Source organism: Trichechus manatus, unplaced genomic scaffold (assembly GCF_000243295.1).
Source record: "Trichechus manatus latirostris isolate Lorelei unplaced genomic scaffold, TriManLat1.0 scaffold00004, whole genome shotgun sequence".
Classification (NCBI taxonomy): Eukaryota; Metazoa; Chordata; class Mammalia; order Sirenia; family Trichechidae; genus Trichechus; species Trichechus manatus.
In genome coordinates this window covers 33,463,658-33,482,559 of record NW_004443940.1, presented here as the reverse complement: position 1 = coordinate 33,482,559, position 18,902 = coordinate 33,463,658, and the positions used below count along the sequence as shown (strand labels likewise).

Sequence of the window (18,902 nt, the reverse complement as noted above, 5' to 3'; positions counted from 1 at the left end):
ACTGAGTTCAGTACAGCTAGATGGTGCCCGGCTACCACCACTGACTGCTCTGACCAGGATCACAACAGAGGGTTCTGGACAGAGCTGGAGAAGGATGTAAAACAAAATTCTAAAACATGAGACAAGACTGATTTACTGGCCTGAAAGAGACTGTAAACCCCAAGGGTGTGGCCCCCAGACACCCTTTTAGCTCAGTGGTGAAGTTACTCACGAGGTTCACCGTTCAGCTGGGGATTGGACAGCCCCATAAAACAAAATGGGAGTAATGAGGCACAGCAGTCCAGGAACAAGGACTAGAAGGCAGAAGGAGACAGAAAAGCTGGTGATAGGGTACCCAAGTTCGAGTAAGGACAGTGTTGACATGCTGTGGGGTTGTTAACCATTGTCATAGGGCAATATGTATACTAACTGTTTAATGAGAAACTGTTTTGTTCCGTAAACCTTCATCTAAAGTGAGAATAGCAGCACAACTGGAAGAATGTAATCGATGTCACCGACTTGTACATGTAGAAATTTTTGAAATGGTGTACAGTTGGCTATGTATATTTTCACCAAAAAAAAAAAGGTCCTCCAAGGTTGAGAAGGGAGAGTGTTGACATGTCGTGGGGTTGTTAACCAATGTCATGAAACAATATGTGTACTGACTGTTTAATGAGAAACCAATTTGTTCTGTAAACCTTCACCTAAAGTACAGTAAGAAAAGTTAAAAGAAGAAAAACAGTAAACAAAAACAAAAACCATCCAATCAAAACATAGGTAAAAAGCATGAACAGACATTTCACCAGAGGATACACACGTGGCAAATAAGCACATGAAAAGGTGATCGACATTGTTAGTCAGCAGGGAAATGCAAATGAAAACTCCCATGAGATATCACCTATCACAACGGCTAAAATGAAATACGGCGACAGCACCAAGGGCTGGCAAAAATGTGGAGAAACTGGATTAATTATCCATTTCTGGTTGAAATGTGAAATGGCACAGCCAGTCTGGAAAACAGTGTGGTGGTTTCTCATAAAACTCCACATTTCATTACCTATGACCCAGCACTTGCTCTCTTGGAACTTAGATAATGAAAACTTACGTTCACGGAAAAACCTGTACACACACGTTCATAGATGCTTTGTTTGTAATAGCCAAAAACTAGAAACAATTCAGGTGTCTTTCAACAGGTGAATGGTTAAACCAACTGTAGTACGTCCATATTATGGAATACGACACAGCAATAAAAAGGAACAAACTATTGATACGTGTAGCACCTTGGATGAATCTCAAAATAATTGTGTGACAAAAAAATAGTAGACAAAAAAATACTACACACTGTATGATTCCATTTATATAAAATTCTAGGAAATTCAAACTAATATATAGTGACACAAAGCAGGTGGATGGTTGCTTGGGAATCGGTGGGGGTTATGGGTAGGAGGGAAGGCAGATAGGTATACAATGGGACATAAGGAAACTTTGGGGGATGATGGATATGTTCATTATCTTGATTGTAATGATGATTTCACAGGTGTGAAATGTCAAAACTTTTCAAATGGTATGCTTTACATATGTTCAATTTACCATATATAGATTATACTTCAATAAAGCTATGTAAAGATGTAATGATGTAATAATGTAAGAACCACTTACATGAATTTTTTAGATTTTTCTTTTCCTGACACAGTTGCCTTCCTGTTAGAAATGTTTGAAATGTGAACTCTTTTATGCCATCTTATTAATGGGTTCATTTCTCGCTTTGGCAGAATGAAGATCTGACTCTTTTAGTTAAAGAAATGGAGCAGGGGAGACGTGACCTGGAGAAGATGCAAGACCTTTATTCCGAGTCCTTGATCATGGACTGGTGGTACAACGGAGAGAAGGAAGGAGAGAATAAGTGAGGAGCCCTGCCACCTCAGTTCTCCTCCCAAATGCTCTGCTCGCCCTTGTAGATGCTTCCTGAGATTTCTTTTAGTGGAAAGAATCATATACTATGGTTAAGTTGGGATTTTTTAGGCAGAGCATTCGTAATGTAATAATTCAATAATAATGGGCTCGCAGCTACACCTGAGACTAGTTTTATGTTTTATCTCCACCCAGGGTGGCCAGGCCCCACAGCCCACATGGTGAAGGGGCAGAGCAGGAGTGCTGGGTCATGGAGGGAGGTTTGACTCAGGTGTCAGGAGGACTAAGCGGTGGACTTCACTCTGTGTGACCTTGGCGAATCCCTTAACTTGCGTGCAAACCTCTCCATTTCTCTGGGTCTCATTTCTCATCTTTAAAATGGCGGCTGTGATGGCGGGGTTTGGGAGCGACAATGTCTACGGTCTTCTTCCACTCTGTTGCTGTTGCCATCGAGTTGGTTTGACTCTTCGTGACCCCGTATGTGCAGAGTAGAACTGCTCCAGAGGGTCTCCAAGGCTGTGACCTTGAGGAAGCAGAGTGCCAGGCCTCTCTTCCGAGGCACCTCTGTGTGGGTTTGAACTTGCAGCCTTTCAGCGAGTAGTCAAGCGCTTAACCATTTGCAGCGCACGGGGCCTGCTTTTCTCAGTCTATATGCTAATATATTTCTAATTAGTTGCTTTTAAACAAAATTCAAAATCACTCCCAACCCTCGGAAAAATCCATCAGATCTTATTAAAATGATTTAACACTGATTCAAGTATCAAAACTTCATATAAATATCCTAACAGAAAGATGTCTTTTTAATTAAAAATGATAGAAAAACGGAAGTCGTTTTAAAATATGTTTATTAATCAAGATTTCTTGTTCATCAGAATTTACTTCCTATTAGCATAGTCAGATTTAATCTGGGCTGGGGGGCAAGACATGGGCGTGGAATCAAAAAAGAGAGATAAATGTTGTAACGAACCATCTCATAATGAGACGTTACGGCATTATGTTTTAAGCGTGTGTCTGGGGAAGCTCAGATGCGTCTTCTAAACTCGGGGAACGTGGACAAACCAGTATACCGGCTGCTGTGGAGTGGTTCCGACTCGTGGCGACCTCACGTGGGTCAGAGGAGAAGTGTGTGCCCTAAGGTTTTCAGTGGCTGATTTTCCAGAAGAAAACTGCCAGGTCTTTCTCCCAAGGCACCTCTGGGTGGACTCAAACTGCCAATCTTTCAGTTACTAGCTGAGTGAGTGAACCATTTGCACCACGCAAAAAAAAAAAAAAAAAAAAAAAAAAAAACCCAAACCTGTTGCCATCGAGTCAATTCTGGCTCATAGGGACCCTGTAGGACAGAGTAGAACTGCCCCATACGGTTTCCACGGATCGGCTGGTGGATTCAAACTGCTGACCTTTTGGTTAGCAACCTGAGCTGTTGGCCACTGTGCCACGAGGGCTCTGAATTTGAACATATAAACTAAGAATAAAGTGAAGAGACATCATTGCAGTGTAAATGACCTTCTCTGTACTCACAGCCAGTACTTTGGCTGTCTTCTTCCCTTCGGTTAATCACACTAAAAATCTCAAGACAGAATGACCAACCATTGCCTGGAAGTTGGCTTGGTCAGTTGACTCAGTGTCTACTGTTTGATGGAGAAGTGGATACATTCTTGGTTTTTTATATGCCTTTTGAGGGCAGGGGAGGACAGGTTCTGGAGTTAGGCAGAAAAATGTTATAATTCAGGCTCTTAGCCATTACATGCTAGGTAACTTTGGGCAAGTTTCTTAACCTCCTTGAACCCCAGTTTCTCATCTATAACACAGGGACAGTGGTGGGTGGGTTAAATGAGAGTCTGGCGCATGGTAAGAGCTCTGAATTAATATGAAGGAACATAGAAGGCACCGCCTCACCCTGCAGATATCATGTGCCTGTACTTTCCTGTGGAGCCCTGGTGGTGCAGTGGTTAAGAGCTACAGCTGCTAACCAAAAGGTCAGCGGTTGGAATCCCCAGCTGCTCCTTGGAAACCCTATGGGGCAGTTCTACTCTGTCTTCTAAGGTCACTATGAGTCAGAATTGACTTGATGGCAACAGCTTTGGCTTTTTCTTTTTTTTTTTTGGTACCTTCTTATAGAGGGCAGTGATGGTTCAGCGGTAGGATTCTCCCCTTCCGTGCAGGAGACCCAGGTTCGATTACCAACCAACACACCTCATGTACAGCCACCAGCTATCTGTCAGTGGAGGCTTGCGTGTTGCTATGACGTTGAACAAGTTTTAGCGGAGCTTCCAGACTAAGACAGACTAGGGAGAAAGACCTGGTGATCTACTTCTGAAAACCCTATGGATCACAATGGTCCAGTCCCACTAATGACAACAATACCTCCTTATAACTTAACGTCTTTGTTGTTGTGTGCTATCAAGTGGATTCCAACTCAGCCCTTTTAGCTGCGGTTAACACCAAGCTCCTTGTTCTAGTTTTCCACCAAGTGAAAAAATGTTTTGACCCCTAAGTCCCCCTCCCTTCCTTCTCGTCTGAATTGTCAATTGAGCACAAATCACATGTCAGGCAAACTGTGCTAGGCCCCTGGGATGCACAGATGAATGTGAACCTTCTCCTCATGGAATGCAGTGGGGCAGGGGATGCAGATACACAAAGGATCATGGGACTCGGCTGGATGTGCAGGGTGGTGCAGTGTTATAGGGCGGATGGGGTGGGGCATGAAGGAAGGAGAGCATGGCCCTGAAGAAGTACGGAGGGTTTCTGCAACCCCACTGAACGCCCTCCAGCTCCGTGGTGTGTGGCTCCTGTCCCACCCGCCTCCCTTCTGGGAACAGGGCTCCCCATGCCTTTTCCGCACACCCCCTCGCAGCATTCGGATTTTGCAGACCTGCAGCAGGATACATTCTGCCAACTCTCCTTTCTGCAGCTGCGATTTCAGAGCTTCAGAGAAGGCGTGCTTGGGCAAATACTCAGGCATTTCCGGGGTTCCTCCCAGCCCCAGACCTTCTCTAGAGCAGTTTGCTGCCATGGGGTGCTGGCAGGTGGAGGTCCAAGCGGGCGTCTCCCTTCTCTAGCTCTTGTAAGAGCTTGCTCTTCAACTGTTTGATCAGAGACATTGATTCCTATAATGCTTTCTGGTTTACAATCTGCTCTTCCTGGTGCTAATCCTCATGTCAGCCCCACGCGGTAAGTTCACAGGTGATGTTTCCTTCGGTGTATAGATGAGAAAAGTGAAAACATGTAGAGAGGATTCAGTGACTTCCCCAAGGTCACACCGCCAGAAGGGAGCAAAGCTGTGATTGAAGCAGCATTGGCTGACCCCAGGGCTGGACCCATGTCCGCGTTGCTGCCTGGGGCTTTGAGAAATGTCTGTGCTTACCTCTTTAGGTTTGCAGTAGTCAACACGATTGTTTTGATATAACTCTGCCTTCTTGATGAAATTTTTTTTTCCTTTGTCCACTTTTTATTTACATCAAAGCAGGCACCAAAAAGAAATCTCTTCTCTGGTTTCAACCTCAGAAAAATGCGCAAAACCTCAACCTGATGTTGAATCAACCGAAACATCATCTCCATCTGCGTCAAAAGGACAGGGGGGTCTTCCAAATCAGAGGAGTCAGAGAAAGAAGGTCCTCCACGCAGGTATCAGTGACTGCAAAGGCTTGAATCTCATTAACAGTTTTCCTTCAGTGCAAGAGGGTAGATTAAAATTAAACCCACAGAGTATTGTATAAGAAGCCCTAAACCAGTGTAGCTGTTTTTTTAATTGAAATGTTATTATTGAGATAATTCTACATTCACATGCAGTTGTCGGAAATAATACAGAAAGAGGTACTTATGCTTCTAAGTCGTGATGGACAGAACACATTTACAGTTAGTGTGGTTTATGTCATCAATTATGAAAACTAATCAAGATGTCTTGGCACAGGCTCAGCGTCCTCTAAAACAGACACATTAAATGTCATTATTTGCTAAGTGTCCAGTTTCTAGCTGAAGGGACTCAACAGAAGGTAGAAAATAATATTAGAAAAGGGTCTGGACAGCAACTGTGGTAGGCAGAATTTCTAAAATGGCACACCAAAGATGTCCCACCCTAATCCCTGGAACCTGTGAATATGATGAGATCACTTCCATGATTATGTTATGTTGACCTTAAAAAACAACAGCAATAAAAACAATTGCCATCAAGTTGATTTTGACTCATGGCAACCCCACATGTGCAGAGTAGAACTGAGCTCCATAGGGTTTTCAAGGCTGTGACCCTTTGGAAGCAGATCGCCAGGCCTTTCTTCTGAGGCACCTCTGGGTGAGTTCAAACCACCAACCTTTCGGTTAGTAGTCAAGTGCTTAACCATTTAACGTAGTCCAGTCCTAGGTTGACCTTAAGATAGGGTTATCCAGGTGGCCCAGTATAATCACATGAGCCCTTAAAAGCAAAGCACTTTCTCCAGTTGGTGGCAGAAGAGAAAGCCAGAGAGATTCAAAGCACAAGGAAATTCAGGTGCCATTGCTGGCTTGAAGAGGGACCGAGCCCCATTAAGGAACAAAGGGAAGCCCCTGGCTGATAGGCAGCTAGGAACAGAGGCCCCAGTCCTATAATTGCAAGGAGCTGAATTCTGCCAAGGAATTTATTGGGCCTGGAAGCAGATTTCTCCCTGGAGCCTCCCGATAAGAGCCAAGCTCAGTCAACTCCTTGATTTTGGTCTTGTGAAACCCTAAGCAGAGAACTCGGAGCCCACCCAAACTTCTGATATATACAACTGTGAGATAATACATGGGTGGTGTTTTAAGCCACTGTTGTTGTTAGGTACTGTCGAGTCAGTTCCGACTCCCAGTGACCGTGTGTAACACAGAATGGAACACTGCCTGCTCCTGCGTCATCCTCACTATCGTTGCTATGTTTGAGCCCATCCTGTGTCAACCCATCTCACTGAGGGTCTTCCTCTTCTTCGCTGACTCTCTACCGCTTTTTAAGCCACGAAATTTGTAATAATTTATCACAGCAGTAGAAAACTCAGACACCAACGTAAAGCCTCCTTGTTGTGAGTGTTTGTATCTCACCAACAGACTCAGGAAAGTTTAGAAACCTGTAGGATTCGCCGCCTTAATACCTTGAGTAACTTTAGCTGACTCCCTTCTCCTGTTGGGAGTTTAAATGGCAGTCTCTGCTCTGTTCCTTGTCAAAGAGTGGATGAGTGGAGAGTTTCTCTTTTTCATTCTGCCATTCTAGTCAGACCCCATCTCCATGTCTCCTTTGGGCAAACCTGATGGGACAGATTGGCGTCAGGCATTTTTTCAGTTACCTGAGGACTCAAGAAGTGGGGCCTGGGGTGGAGACCTTCCAGGAGGCAAGGAAGAGCCTTGTGAGCATCTTCAGTGAGTGGTCAAGGCTGGATCAGACCACTCTACACAGGGTGAAATCAGTAGAACAAATCTGAACTCAGAACCAGGGAGAAAAAGGTAGTCAAGTAGTATCATGGAGAAAAAGGTAGTCAAGTAGTATCATGGAGAAAAAGGTAGTCAAGTAGTATCATGGAGAAAAAGGTAGTCAAGTAGTACCACAGAGAAAAGCTGGATTGCAACTCAGCAGGATAGTCATGCCAGGAAAGGTGAAAGGATGAAGTCACAGGTGGCCAGTGGCTTGGGATCACCTGGTCCTGGTCAGGCTGATGCAGTCACAGACATCTTGGATGCCACCCGGACAAGACAGATCCACTAAAGCGTCTTCACAGTGCAGGAAGGTGGGGAGGAAGGAAAGTCTCTCCCAAAGAACTGCCTCCCACTATTTTTTCCCAGGTTTTTTTTTTTTTGCATGATCTGATGAGGCTGGTACATTGCGTTGTTTTAATGACGTGAACCCATAAAGCTTGAACTTGGCGTAACTTGTTCTTTGGAATCTAACACCGTTTATGTTAGAGGGGCACACTTGCATTTGCTGCTGCTGCTGCTGTTTAAACTCATCATAAAAGAGTGTGTACAAGGCTTTTGTGCTTGATTTAAATAGTCTTATATGCAGCCCTGGTGGTGCAGTGGTTAAGCATTTGGCTGCTAACCAAAAGGTCAACAGTTCGAATCCACTAACTGCTCCTTGGAAACCTACAGGGCAGTTCTACTCTGTCTTATAGGGTTACTATGAGTCAGAATCATCTCCACAGCAAGGGGTTTTTTTTTTTTTTTTTCATATGCAGCCTTAGAGCCCTGGTGGCGCAGTGGTTAAGAGCTCAGCTGCCAACCAACAGGTCAGCAGTTTGAATCTATCAGACACTCCTTGGAAACCCTGTGGGGCAGTTCTACTCTGTCCTGTAGGGTCGCTATGAGTCAGCATAGACTCAAGGGCAACGGGTTTGGTTTGGTTTTTTGGTATATGCAGCATTGTCCCGTTGTGAAATTTGAAACTGTATCTGTGCCTACCTCTAAGAGGGACAGAGCTTGAACTCAGATAAGGGGAGGACGTGATTACTGCAGCATTCAGTTTATGGTAGAACCATCCTCCGGGGATGGGAGAGAAAAGCTACATCCTTCCTTTAAGGATCTGAGGAACTGGTTGTCTCTCGTGGAGTGTCTCCTTCCATCTCAGATTCCTTTAACCCCTCTCCTTGGGATACCAACAGAGCCAACCAAAACCAGCCTGCTCAGAAGCCAGATGTCCACCCTCCGGAGCTCAGCCTGCTGCGACAGGAAGGACGGCCTCTCCAGCTGCAGCAGCCGGAACGTTGCTTCAAGCGGCCAAGACAAGCCGGCAGAGGGTCTGTATCTCGGGAAGCCTGGCCCATCTCTCTTTGCCCAGTATACCTGTCCTGAAAGAGCTGGGTATAGGTATGTTTGTGGGGAAATGAGTCATATTTATGGGCCCAGATAGCTTCCTATTCAAAGGAGTCCTTGTCACTCAGGTCTGCCTGCTTTAGAGGACCGGATTGTCTTAGTCCTAGAAGCACTTGGACCCATTCTGCTTAAGTGTTTAATGTACACGTGGCTCACAGACATATAGCGCTAACGGTAATGCTTGCTGCCACTCTGTGGTTTGAATTTGAAACTCGTGGTTAAGAGCTGAAGCAGCTAACTAAAAGGACAGCAGTTCGAATCCACCAGCCACTCCTTGGGAACCCTCTAGGGCAGCTCTACTCTGTCCTACAGGGCTACTATGAGTCGGAATCGACTTGACGGCTCATCTGATGAGCCCCTCTCTGGTCCAAATGGTCAGCCTTTTGGGGCCTAAATGTGAGGAAAATATGACTCCTATTCAATTTGTATTACTGTTGATAAAATTATTATTATTAAAATAATAAATTTTGAAAAGTTCAATTCCTGTAGTACTGTTCTCTATATTTAAAAGTCGATAAATAATCTTTAAACCTTAAACCAAAAATATCCTCTGAAGTCAACTTAAACCCAAACAACAGGTTCGCCTAACTCGTGAAGAATGTCTGCCTGGAGCATTATGCTCTTTTAAGAACTCGCTGTATGCGATCAAAGTGACAACAGCAACTGGAAAAATTAGGCGAGAACCTTCCGGGGCAGTGAGTTTATGTTAATGAGGCAGGAACAACTCAGAAAAGGAGGGTGAGAATGTAATCAGTGTCACTGAGTTGTACATGGAGGAATTGTTGAATTGGTGTATATTTTGCTGTGTATATTCTCAACAACAACAACAAAATATACATAATTAAAAAAAAATACACATGCATACAACCCCCTGAGTAGCAGGAAGCACTTGAGTAACAAATTTGTGCGTGTTGTTACTCAGTCGTAATTTAATCAGGCCCTGACTTCTTCAGTGCTGAGCCGTGTGACTGTTTTTCCCTCGGTTTTAGCGAGCCTGTCATATTTCCTAAGCCCAGTACACGCCCAGCCTTTAAAGGATTTGTCACCATCAGGGGATGATCAGGATATGATTTCTTAGGCATTTGACTGACTCACCCCACACCTCCTTAGATGCTGCTGATTCGACAGGTAATATTTCTTCCCATTTATAAATGCAAGTTTATATAAGGATATGGACTTTAAAAAAGGAGTCCTGGTGGCACAGTGATTAAAGCAGCTCAGCTGCTAACCAAAAGATTGGCAGTTCGAACCCACCGGCCACTCCACGGGAGAAAAATGTGGCAGTCTGCTTCTGTAAAGATTACAGCCTTGGAAGCCCTCTGGGGCAGTTCTACTTTGTCCTGTAGGGTCACTATGAGTTGGAACCAACTCCATGACAATGGGCGTTTTTGATTTTTATACTTAAAAACCCAAATATTTATTTTAAAAAATTTGAACCTACAACTAAACAGAACCTACTAGTGTTTTTGGTTTTCCACATAGAGCTGAGGAACCATGGCACAAATTCTCAAAAAATAAAATGTTGATCAAGGCACTCCTGCATAATTCTGGGGGAGTCCAAGGATCTCAACATCGAACAGTCGTTGGTTAATGGTATTCCTATCTTATTTAGTATTTTTCAAATGTGTTTCCTGGAGAATGAGAGAATGAATATGCCTTATTCTTCCATGAAGAGAGAACTCAATGAATGTGGGTGAGGTAGATAAGGAAAACAATGGCACATACTTATCTACACCCTGGTCTTTAGTGCAAATTGCAAGTAAGTCTTGCCTTAGAACCTCATGTGACAGATCAAGTTGTGTTCCCTGAAATATGGTCCATATGATGGAACTGAGAGACAAGTGTGATCCTTTTGCATTTTGATATAAATACCACTTAGGAGGAGATTATACAACTGCCGTTTCTCCTTCCACAGACATGCGCGTCAGCCTGCTGACAGATGATTATCCAGATGACAGATCATTAGAAAGATCGACTCGAGAAGGAAGCCAAGTTTATGACCAAGAGTGAGTGTTTTAATTTTACTCATGAGTTGAAATCGACTTGACAGCAACAGGTTTGTTGTTGTTGTTGTTGTTGCTTTTAGGACAGTTTCGTTATGTTTTTGTTTGTTATCCATTGAGTACACATGATTTTTAAAACATCACAGTCTTGTGTTCTTTAGTTCTTTAGATATGTCTTCAGCAAACTGGCTCAAGACCCACGGCTTGGTTGCCAAGAAGCTCACCATCATGGATGCCTTGTCGGTGACAGCAGTCCCTCACACCACCACCTACATTCCGGTTCTGGACAAGCATGTTGCTTCCAAGGTCTTTGATGAGGTAAAACTGATTGTTCGTATGTCCCTGGTTGAGGAATTTTTTTTCTCTTAGTTCGTTTTTTTTCCTAAATTGTATTTATTTTGTTGTTGCTGTTGAGAATATGCACAGCAAAACATACATCAATTCAACCATTTCTACAAGTACAATTTAGTGATATTTATTACATTCTTCGAGTTGTGCAACCATTCTCACCCTTCTTTCCTGAGTTGTTCTTCCCTCGTTAACATAAACTCACCGCCCCTTAATACTCAAAGCATACCTTTTGTACTAGTTAAGCTAAACTATTGTTCAGTTTTAAAATGACTTCAGGGGATATTTTTGGTTTAAGGTTTAAAGATTACCTCAAGGAAATAGCTTCAGGGGTTCATCCAGCCTCCATGGCTCCAGAAAGTCTAGAGTCCATGAGAATTTGAAATTCTCTTTTGCATTTTTCCCCTTTTGATCAGGATTCTTCTATAGAATCTTTGATCAAAATGTTCAGTAATGGTAGCCGGGCACCATCCATTTCTTCCGGTTTCATGACAGAAGAGGCAGTTGTTCTTGGAGGCAATTAGCCACACATTCCATATCCTCCTCCTATTCCTGACTCTCCTTCTTCCTCTGTTGCTCCAGGTGAACAGAGACCAATTGTTGTGCCTTCGATGGCTGCTTGCAAGCTTTTAAGACTGCAGGCACTATGCAACGAACTAGGAGGTAGAACAGAGGCACTGAACATGTTATTAGGCCAGTTAACTGGGATGTTCCATGAAACTATGATCGTAAACCTTCAAACCAAGGGGCCAAATCCCATGAGGCGTTTGGTTGTACATAAGCAGCCTCAGCAGCTACTCTGTTTTTCGTTTTTGTCATTGTCGTAAATGTATCTATCACACACCTTTTGCCAATTCAACTTTTTACAGATGTACAACTTATTGACAGCAATTACCATCATTGGCTATGCAACCCTACCCTTAACAAAAGTGATTTTTCCATCACTATTAACCCCTTTTCCCCCCTTCCTCCTCCTCCTGGTAACCACTAATAAACTTTGTTCTCTGTACATTTGCCTTTTCTTGTCTTTTTATGTAAGTGAGGCCATCATACGATGTTTGTCTTTTTATAATTGGCTTATTTTGCTCAGCATAATTTCTTCAAGCTCCATCCCATGCTGTAACATGTATCAAGACTTCATTTCTCCTACTGGCTGAGTAGTATTCCGTTATATGTATGTATCACCTTTTGATGGGCATTTAAGTTGTTTCTACCTTTTGGCTATTGTGAATAATGCTGCAGTGAACATTGGTGTATAAACCTCTGTTTAAGTCTCTGCTTTCAAGTCTTTTGGGTGTATATCTAGGAGTGGAATTGCTGGGTCGTATGCTAGTTCTATTTTTAGTTTTTTGAGGAACTGCCACACTGTTTTCTACAGTGGCTGTACCATTTTGCATTCCCACCAGCAATGGATAGAGTTCTAATTTCCCCACATCCTCTCCAACACATGTTATTTTATGTTTTTGGTTTTTGTTTTTTATCTTTGCCATCCTAGTGGGAGTAAAATGATATCTCATTGGGGTTTTGATTGGCATCTCTCTGATGGCTAATGACGTTGACATCTTTTCATGTGTTTGGTGGCCATTTGAATGTCATCCTTGGTAAAATGTCTGTTCATGTCCTTTGCCTATTTTATGATTGAGTTGTCTTTTTGTTATTAAGTTGTTGAAGTTTTATATATATTTTGGTTCTTAGATTCTTGTTGGATATATGGTTTCTGAAGACATTCTCCGAGTTGGTAGCTTGTCTTTTCACTTTTTTGGTAAAGTCTTTTGATGAGCAAAAGTTTTTAATTTTTATGAGGTTTTGTTTATTTATTTTGTCTTTTGCTGTTTGTGCTTTTGTTATTATATTAGGTAATCCATTGTTGAAAACTAGGTTTGACAGTGTTGCCCCCGCTTGTTCTAAGAATTTTATGGTTTTAGTTTGCACATTTAGTTCCTTAAACCGTTTTGAATCTGTTTTTGCGTGTGGTGTGAGGCATGGATCCTGTTTCATTTTTCTGCATGTGGAAATCCAGTTTACTGAAGAGATTCTTCTTTCCTCATTGAGTGGACTTAGCACCCTTGTCAAAAATCGGTTGACCACAGATGTGTGAGTTTATTTCTGGACTCTCAATTCCATTCCATTGGTCTATGCATCTGTTGTTATACCAGTACCAGGCTGTTCTGATTACTGTAGCTGTATGAACCCACTGCCGTCGAGTTGATTCTGACTCATAGCGACCCCATAGGGTTTCCAAGTCTGTAAATCTCTATGGAAGCAAAACCACCACATCTTTGTCCCACAGAGCTGCTGGTGGTTTTGCACAGCCGACCTTTTAGTTAGCAGTCAATCGCTTTAAATACATGTAGTATAATATGTTCTCAAATCAGGAACTGTGAGCTCTGCTACTTTGTTCTCCTCTTTCAACATTGCTTTTATCTATTTGGGGCCTCTCATTATTCCATATAAATTTGAGGATTGATTTTTCTATTTCTGTAAAGAAGGCTGTTGGAATTTTGATTGGGATTGCGTTGAATCTATAGATTGCTTTGGGTAGTATTGACATCTTAACAATATGAAGTCTTGTAACCCATGAACATGGAACATCTTTCCATTTATCCTGGAGAATGATCCATATTCACTGGAGGATAATGTATAGTGTGCTGTTTTGGGGTGGAGTGTTCTATATATGTCTGTTCAGTCTAGTTGGTTTATAGTGTCATTCAGGCCCTCTGTTTCCTTGTTGATCTTCTTTCTAGATGTTCTGTCTAATATTAAAAGTGGTGTATTGAAGTCTCCAACTATTACTGTAGTACTATCTATTTCCCTCCTCAATTCTATCAGTGTTTGCTTTATATATTTAGGTGTCCTGATGTTGTGTGCATATATATTTATGATTGTTAAATGTTCTTGATTGATTGGCCTTTTTATCACTATATAATGTCCATCTTTATCTCTTCTGACAGATTTCGTCTTCTACTCTACTTTGTCTGATATTACGTTTCCACCCCGGCTCTCTTTCAATTATTATTTGCATGGAGTTTTTTTTTTCCATCCTTTCACTTTCAACGTATTTTTATCCTTGGGTTTAAGTTGTGTCTCTTGTCAACAGCGTATAGTTCGATCTTTTTTTTTTTTTCTGATCCATTCTCCCACTCTCCACCTTTTGATTTGGAGCATTTAGTCCATTTACATTCACTGTAATTGCATTTTTATTAGAAGTGACTTACTTCTGCCATTTTGTTATTTGTTTTTTGTGTGTCTTAAGCCTTCTTTATCTTTGTCCTTTAGTACTTTGTCCTTTAGTGTTTTGTTGGTTTATTATAGGAAGCCTTTTTGTTCCCTTCTCCTTTCCTCTTGTGTATGCTTTTTACATATTTTCTCAGCGGTTACTGTAAATATCACATTTAACAGCTTGTGTTTATAACATTCTAGGGTAAGTTGCTATCAACTCAACTTTAGGAACATACAAGAAATTCTATATCTACACCATTCCTCCCCCACCCCCTTATATTGTTGCTGTCACTAATTATGTCTCTATATTTCATGTGCCCTGTAACATAATTTTATCCTTGTTCTTTTGTATATTTGTTATTAAAAAACATGAAGGACAAAACATTTAGAATTATCAAGCGTAAGTATCTTATTACTAGCCCTTATACTTGGCCATGCGTTTCCCTTTATTAGAAATCTTTCTGTTTATGAATAGCTTTCTAGCGTCTTTCCCCTTACATCTGTTGTTGTTGTTGTTAGGTGTGATCTAGTTGGTTCTGACTCATAGTGACCCCATGTACAACAGAACAAAACACGCCCAGTCCTGCGCCATCCTCATGGTCGTTGTTATGCTTGAGCCCATTGTTGCAGCCTCTGTGTCAATCCATCTCACTGAGGGTCTTCCTCTTTCTCGCTGACCCTCCGTTTTACCGAACATGATGTCCTTCTCCAGGGACTGATCCCTCCTGATAACATGTCCAAAGCATGTGAGATGAAGTCTCGCCATCCTTCCTTCTAAGGAGCATTCTGGCTGTACTTCTTCCAAGACAGATTTGTTCATTCTTGTGGCAGTCCATGGTGTATTCAATATTCTTTGACAGCACCATAATTCAAAGGCGTCAGTTCTTCTTTCATCTTCCACATTCATTGTCCAGTTTTCACATGCATGTGGGATGACTGAAAACACCATGGCTTGGGTCAGGCGCACCTTAGTCCTTACATCTACAGAACTCCCATTAGTATTTTTTGTAGAGCCTCTCTGGTAGATATGAACTTTCTCAGCTTCTGTTTGTCTGGGAATGTTTTAATTTCACCCTCATCCTGATTGAGGAATTTTTCATGTTTTGCTCAAATAAAAAGTAGTTCACTTCAATTTCTTGTTCAGTTATGACAGAAATGTATTTCAGTCATTGAAAAAAAATATTTATAAAGCCAGTAAAAGAGAGAGAGACTTCTAAGCATTTTTTAAAGCTGAGATGAAATTGGCCCTTATAAGGTTGGCAGTTCATGGTTCATTGCTGATGCATGGCAGTATGGAGCTGCAAAGGTATGTGAAAATTGTCTAGGTCTGAGTCGTGATTGTACATCATCCAGTATCAAAGGACCAACGAGAGGGTATTTCCTTCATTTGCCTATCTTCCTTTCCTAAACAGAGTGGCATTTTTCCCCCATTATATAAGCCTCCAAAGGCAAAAGTCAGAGACAGAAGAAAAGACAGACAGAAAGAGAAGGAATCATCATAGAGTAATGTCCCAGGAGGAGAAAAAAACACTTCCGGTAGGAGGACGTAGTAGGATTAAATGTGGAAGAAGGTCAAATAAGTCCTGAAAAGTTTCAGTGCATTTGGCAACTAGGAGGTCAGTGTCCTTAGCAAGAAGAATTCCAGTGGAGCAACCAGATTGCAGTGGGATGAGGAACACGAAAAACAATGAGACCATGAAGATTAAACTCTGGTGCTTCCTGGCAAATATGACAGCAGCTAGCGATTTAAGTAACTAGATGTAAAATGTATCATTAGAAGACCTTACTTCATACAGAAGTATTTACAGAGAAAATAATAGGATGTTTGGCATTTGCTTCAAAATAATCTGGATAGTGGGGGTGGGGCAGGGGTAGATGAAACAGGATTGGCCAGGGGTTGATAAATGTTGAAATTTGATAAGAAGAAAGTGAGGCGGGGCTCATTTTACTATCCTGTGCTGTTTTAAAATATATTTGAAATTTTCCATAGTAAAAAGTTGAAAAAAATTGAACATAGGACAACTTGAAAAAAAGAAAGAAGGCTTTATCTACATAATTTGCCTCGCATTTGCTGAGATTTGATGTATTTGGAAGAAGTGGATAAGTTGGTGAATATTTTTATTCCCTGTTAGTCATATATTAAGAATTGAAACTTGTGTATCCTGGTTTGATAGAACCAGTGATTCTTGCTCTGGAGGTTGGTTGTGTGTATATTATCATTTGGGCTGGGTTCCTGACTAGTTTGCCTCAAAATGAGAGATCTTGTCCTTGGCTGTGACACTTGTGATTGGCAGATTTGATCTACACCTCAGTAAACTCTAAACTGATTGGTCAGATATTAAGTTACCATTTGAACTTGACTTCTTCCAGATGCAGTGAAGAAAAAACCTAACATTGGTTTATTTCTAATAGGAAGTTTGGTGAGAGTGCCTCATAGTCTGTTAATTTATGACTATTCTTGAGTTTTCTTATTTGGAATAATATAAATTTAGTGTCATTTTCATGAAAATAGTGAACTCTCCCTGGAAATAGAATTTTTGGTGTTTGTCTCACCTCCTTCTAAGCCTCCAAGCTACCTGAGATACATTAAAAAGTAAATTTTTTACATCTGTGATAGTGTAGGGGAATGTAAGTATGAAATCAAAGGAAGAAACCAGAAGGGAAAGATTTATAGTTTGAATACATAAAAGTGTTTTTTGTTTAGGGGGCACGGAGTTTATGTTAATGGTGGTGGAATAATTTGGAAAAGGATAGTGTAATGATCGTACTACACGAAGATACTAATCAATGTCACTGAATTATACGTGTAAACATTGTTGAATTGGCAAATGTTTTATTAAGTATATTTATACCACAATTAAAAAAATGTCATTTGCAAAAAAAATATAAATAAAATGAAGAGCTCAGAAAAATGTTTGTAATATATATGGCAGACAAAGGGTTAAAGGAGCAATATCTTACATATGTGTCTGTGTGTCTGTCAGTGTAAATCAGTGTGTGTATATACATCAGTGTGCAGTACACGCACACACACACACACACACACACACACACACACACACACACACACACACACACACACCATAAAAGGAGTAAGAAAGTGATAAATACCCCCCTGGGAAATCTAGAAGAAAAAACAAAGTCAAAAGAGTCCAAATCGTATACTAAAATGTTGAACCTTACTGGTAACCAAATATATGCATTTAGGAAAAATGCAAATTGAAAAACAATTAGACTCTTCCCCCAATGAAGTTGACAAAGGTTAAAAAATACTAATAAACAGAATGGCAAATACAGGATGAAATGAGAACTCTTGTATTCTGCTGGTGGGAGTTTGAATTAGTGCAACCTTTTTTGAGGGCAATTTGGCAACATGTTCAGGGCTAAGAACTTATTACTCCAGTATGTTCATATATTGCTAGGAATCTCTGTAAGGAAATAATCAGATACTGACAAGTATGTGTGGAAAATAATTATTGCTGCACTAGTGGGAAGTGTTGTAGGAAGATGCAGGAGAGGCCCTTAACCCCGTTTCTGTTATCATAGAAGACATGCCTTAGGACATGGTGTCCAGGTTTGAGACCTGGAGGAAGGGAAGGAGTTACAACAATCAAGAAGGTCCCAGGTAGTTGGAGAGCATGTGTGAACACCTACGTCAGAGAAAATGTGTCTTTCCAAGGAAGTTGTGATAAGGCTGGTGAAGGAAGGGCCTTGACTGAGTTAAAGATTCTGAACTTCACCCTGAAAGGGTTTTAGCAGAGGAGAGAGAAGGTCAAGTTTAGGCGTTGGCTTCCATTTGGAGAATAGGTGGAGAGGTGTGAGGCTGGGAAGAGGAGGGCAAGATCCAGGTGGTGGACAGTTTTGGCTTGGGCCCAGGTGGCAGTACTGGGGATGGATCCAAGGCTGTTTATAAAGTCAAGTCAATGGGGCAAAATGACATGACGCTGAAAGAGAGAAAAACGCCGGAGGAATTCTCCGATGTCTAGCCTGGCCAATGAAATGGTGGAACTGATGACCGAGAAGGAAAAAATGGGAGGAATAGTGAGGATCCCATTCTTCAGGAGAACATTCCAGTCTCCTGACTCTAGAAAGCAAGGCCAAGGGAAGAGGATGAACATTATTAAATGCATTCCAGGGGTACTTGTGCTTCCTGCCCTTTGTTGCGTTGCAAATTCTGGTCACAGACCTGCGGGGAGGTGGTACACTTCCCAGCATACTTGCCCTCCCTGCTCATCGACGGTAAGAGAAGAAGCATGAGGTTGATAGAAAGATACTGTAATAAATTCCGGCTTCACCTTCAAAGCGCATTTATACCTTAATATTTTATCTGACTGAAGGAGACTCTCAGGTATAAATGGAAAGGATAGGAAAAAATAATCTAAAATATATCCCACTTGGTTGGATGTATAGCTTTTCTAGACAAACATTGGAATGGAGCAGAAGAGAAAGCATGCTCGAATCTTAACCCACTTCATTGAGAATTTTAATGACTCTCACTCCTGTGATCTGCGCCCAGCCACATCTGTCTGGGTAGAAATGTAAAGCAGTGTTTGGCTTTGCCCCTGTTCTTTGTTTCATTCATGACTTATGTATGGGCTCGCTCTTCTTCTGGAACACAATGCTGTTTTGATTTTCAGT

The 18,902-nt window shown here is 41.6% G+C and overlaps 1 protein-coding gene across 1 annotated transcript in view; it reads left to right on the top strand.

The window, feature by feature from the left end:
- Window positions 1-18,902, top strand: part of VWA3B (von Willebrand factor A domain containing 3B) — a 203,925-nt gene that overhangs the window by 123,604 nt on the left and 61,419 nt on the right. The window contains 5 exon segments of the mRNA XM_023731983.1: window positions 1,752-1,882; window positions 5,357-5,514; window positions 8,484-8,597; window positions 10,610-10,700; window positions 10,859-11,015. Coding sequence (XP_023587751.1) covers window positions 1,752-1,882; window positions 5,357-5,514; window positions 8,484-8,597; window positions 10,610-10,700; window positions 10,859-11,015 — 651 coding nt within the window.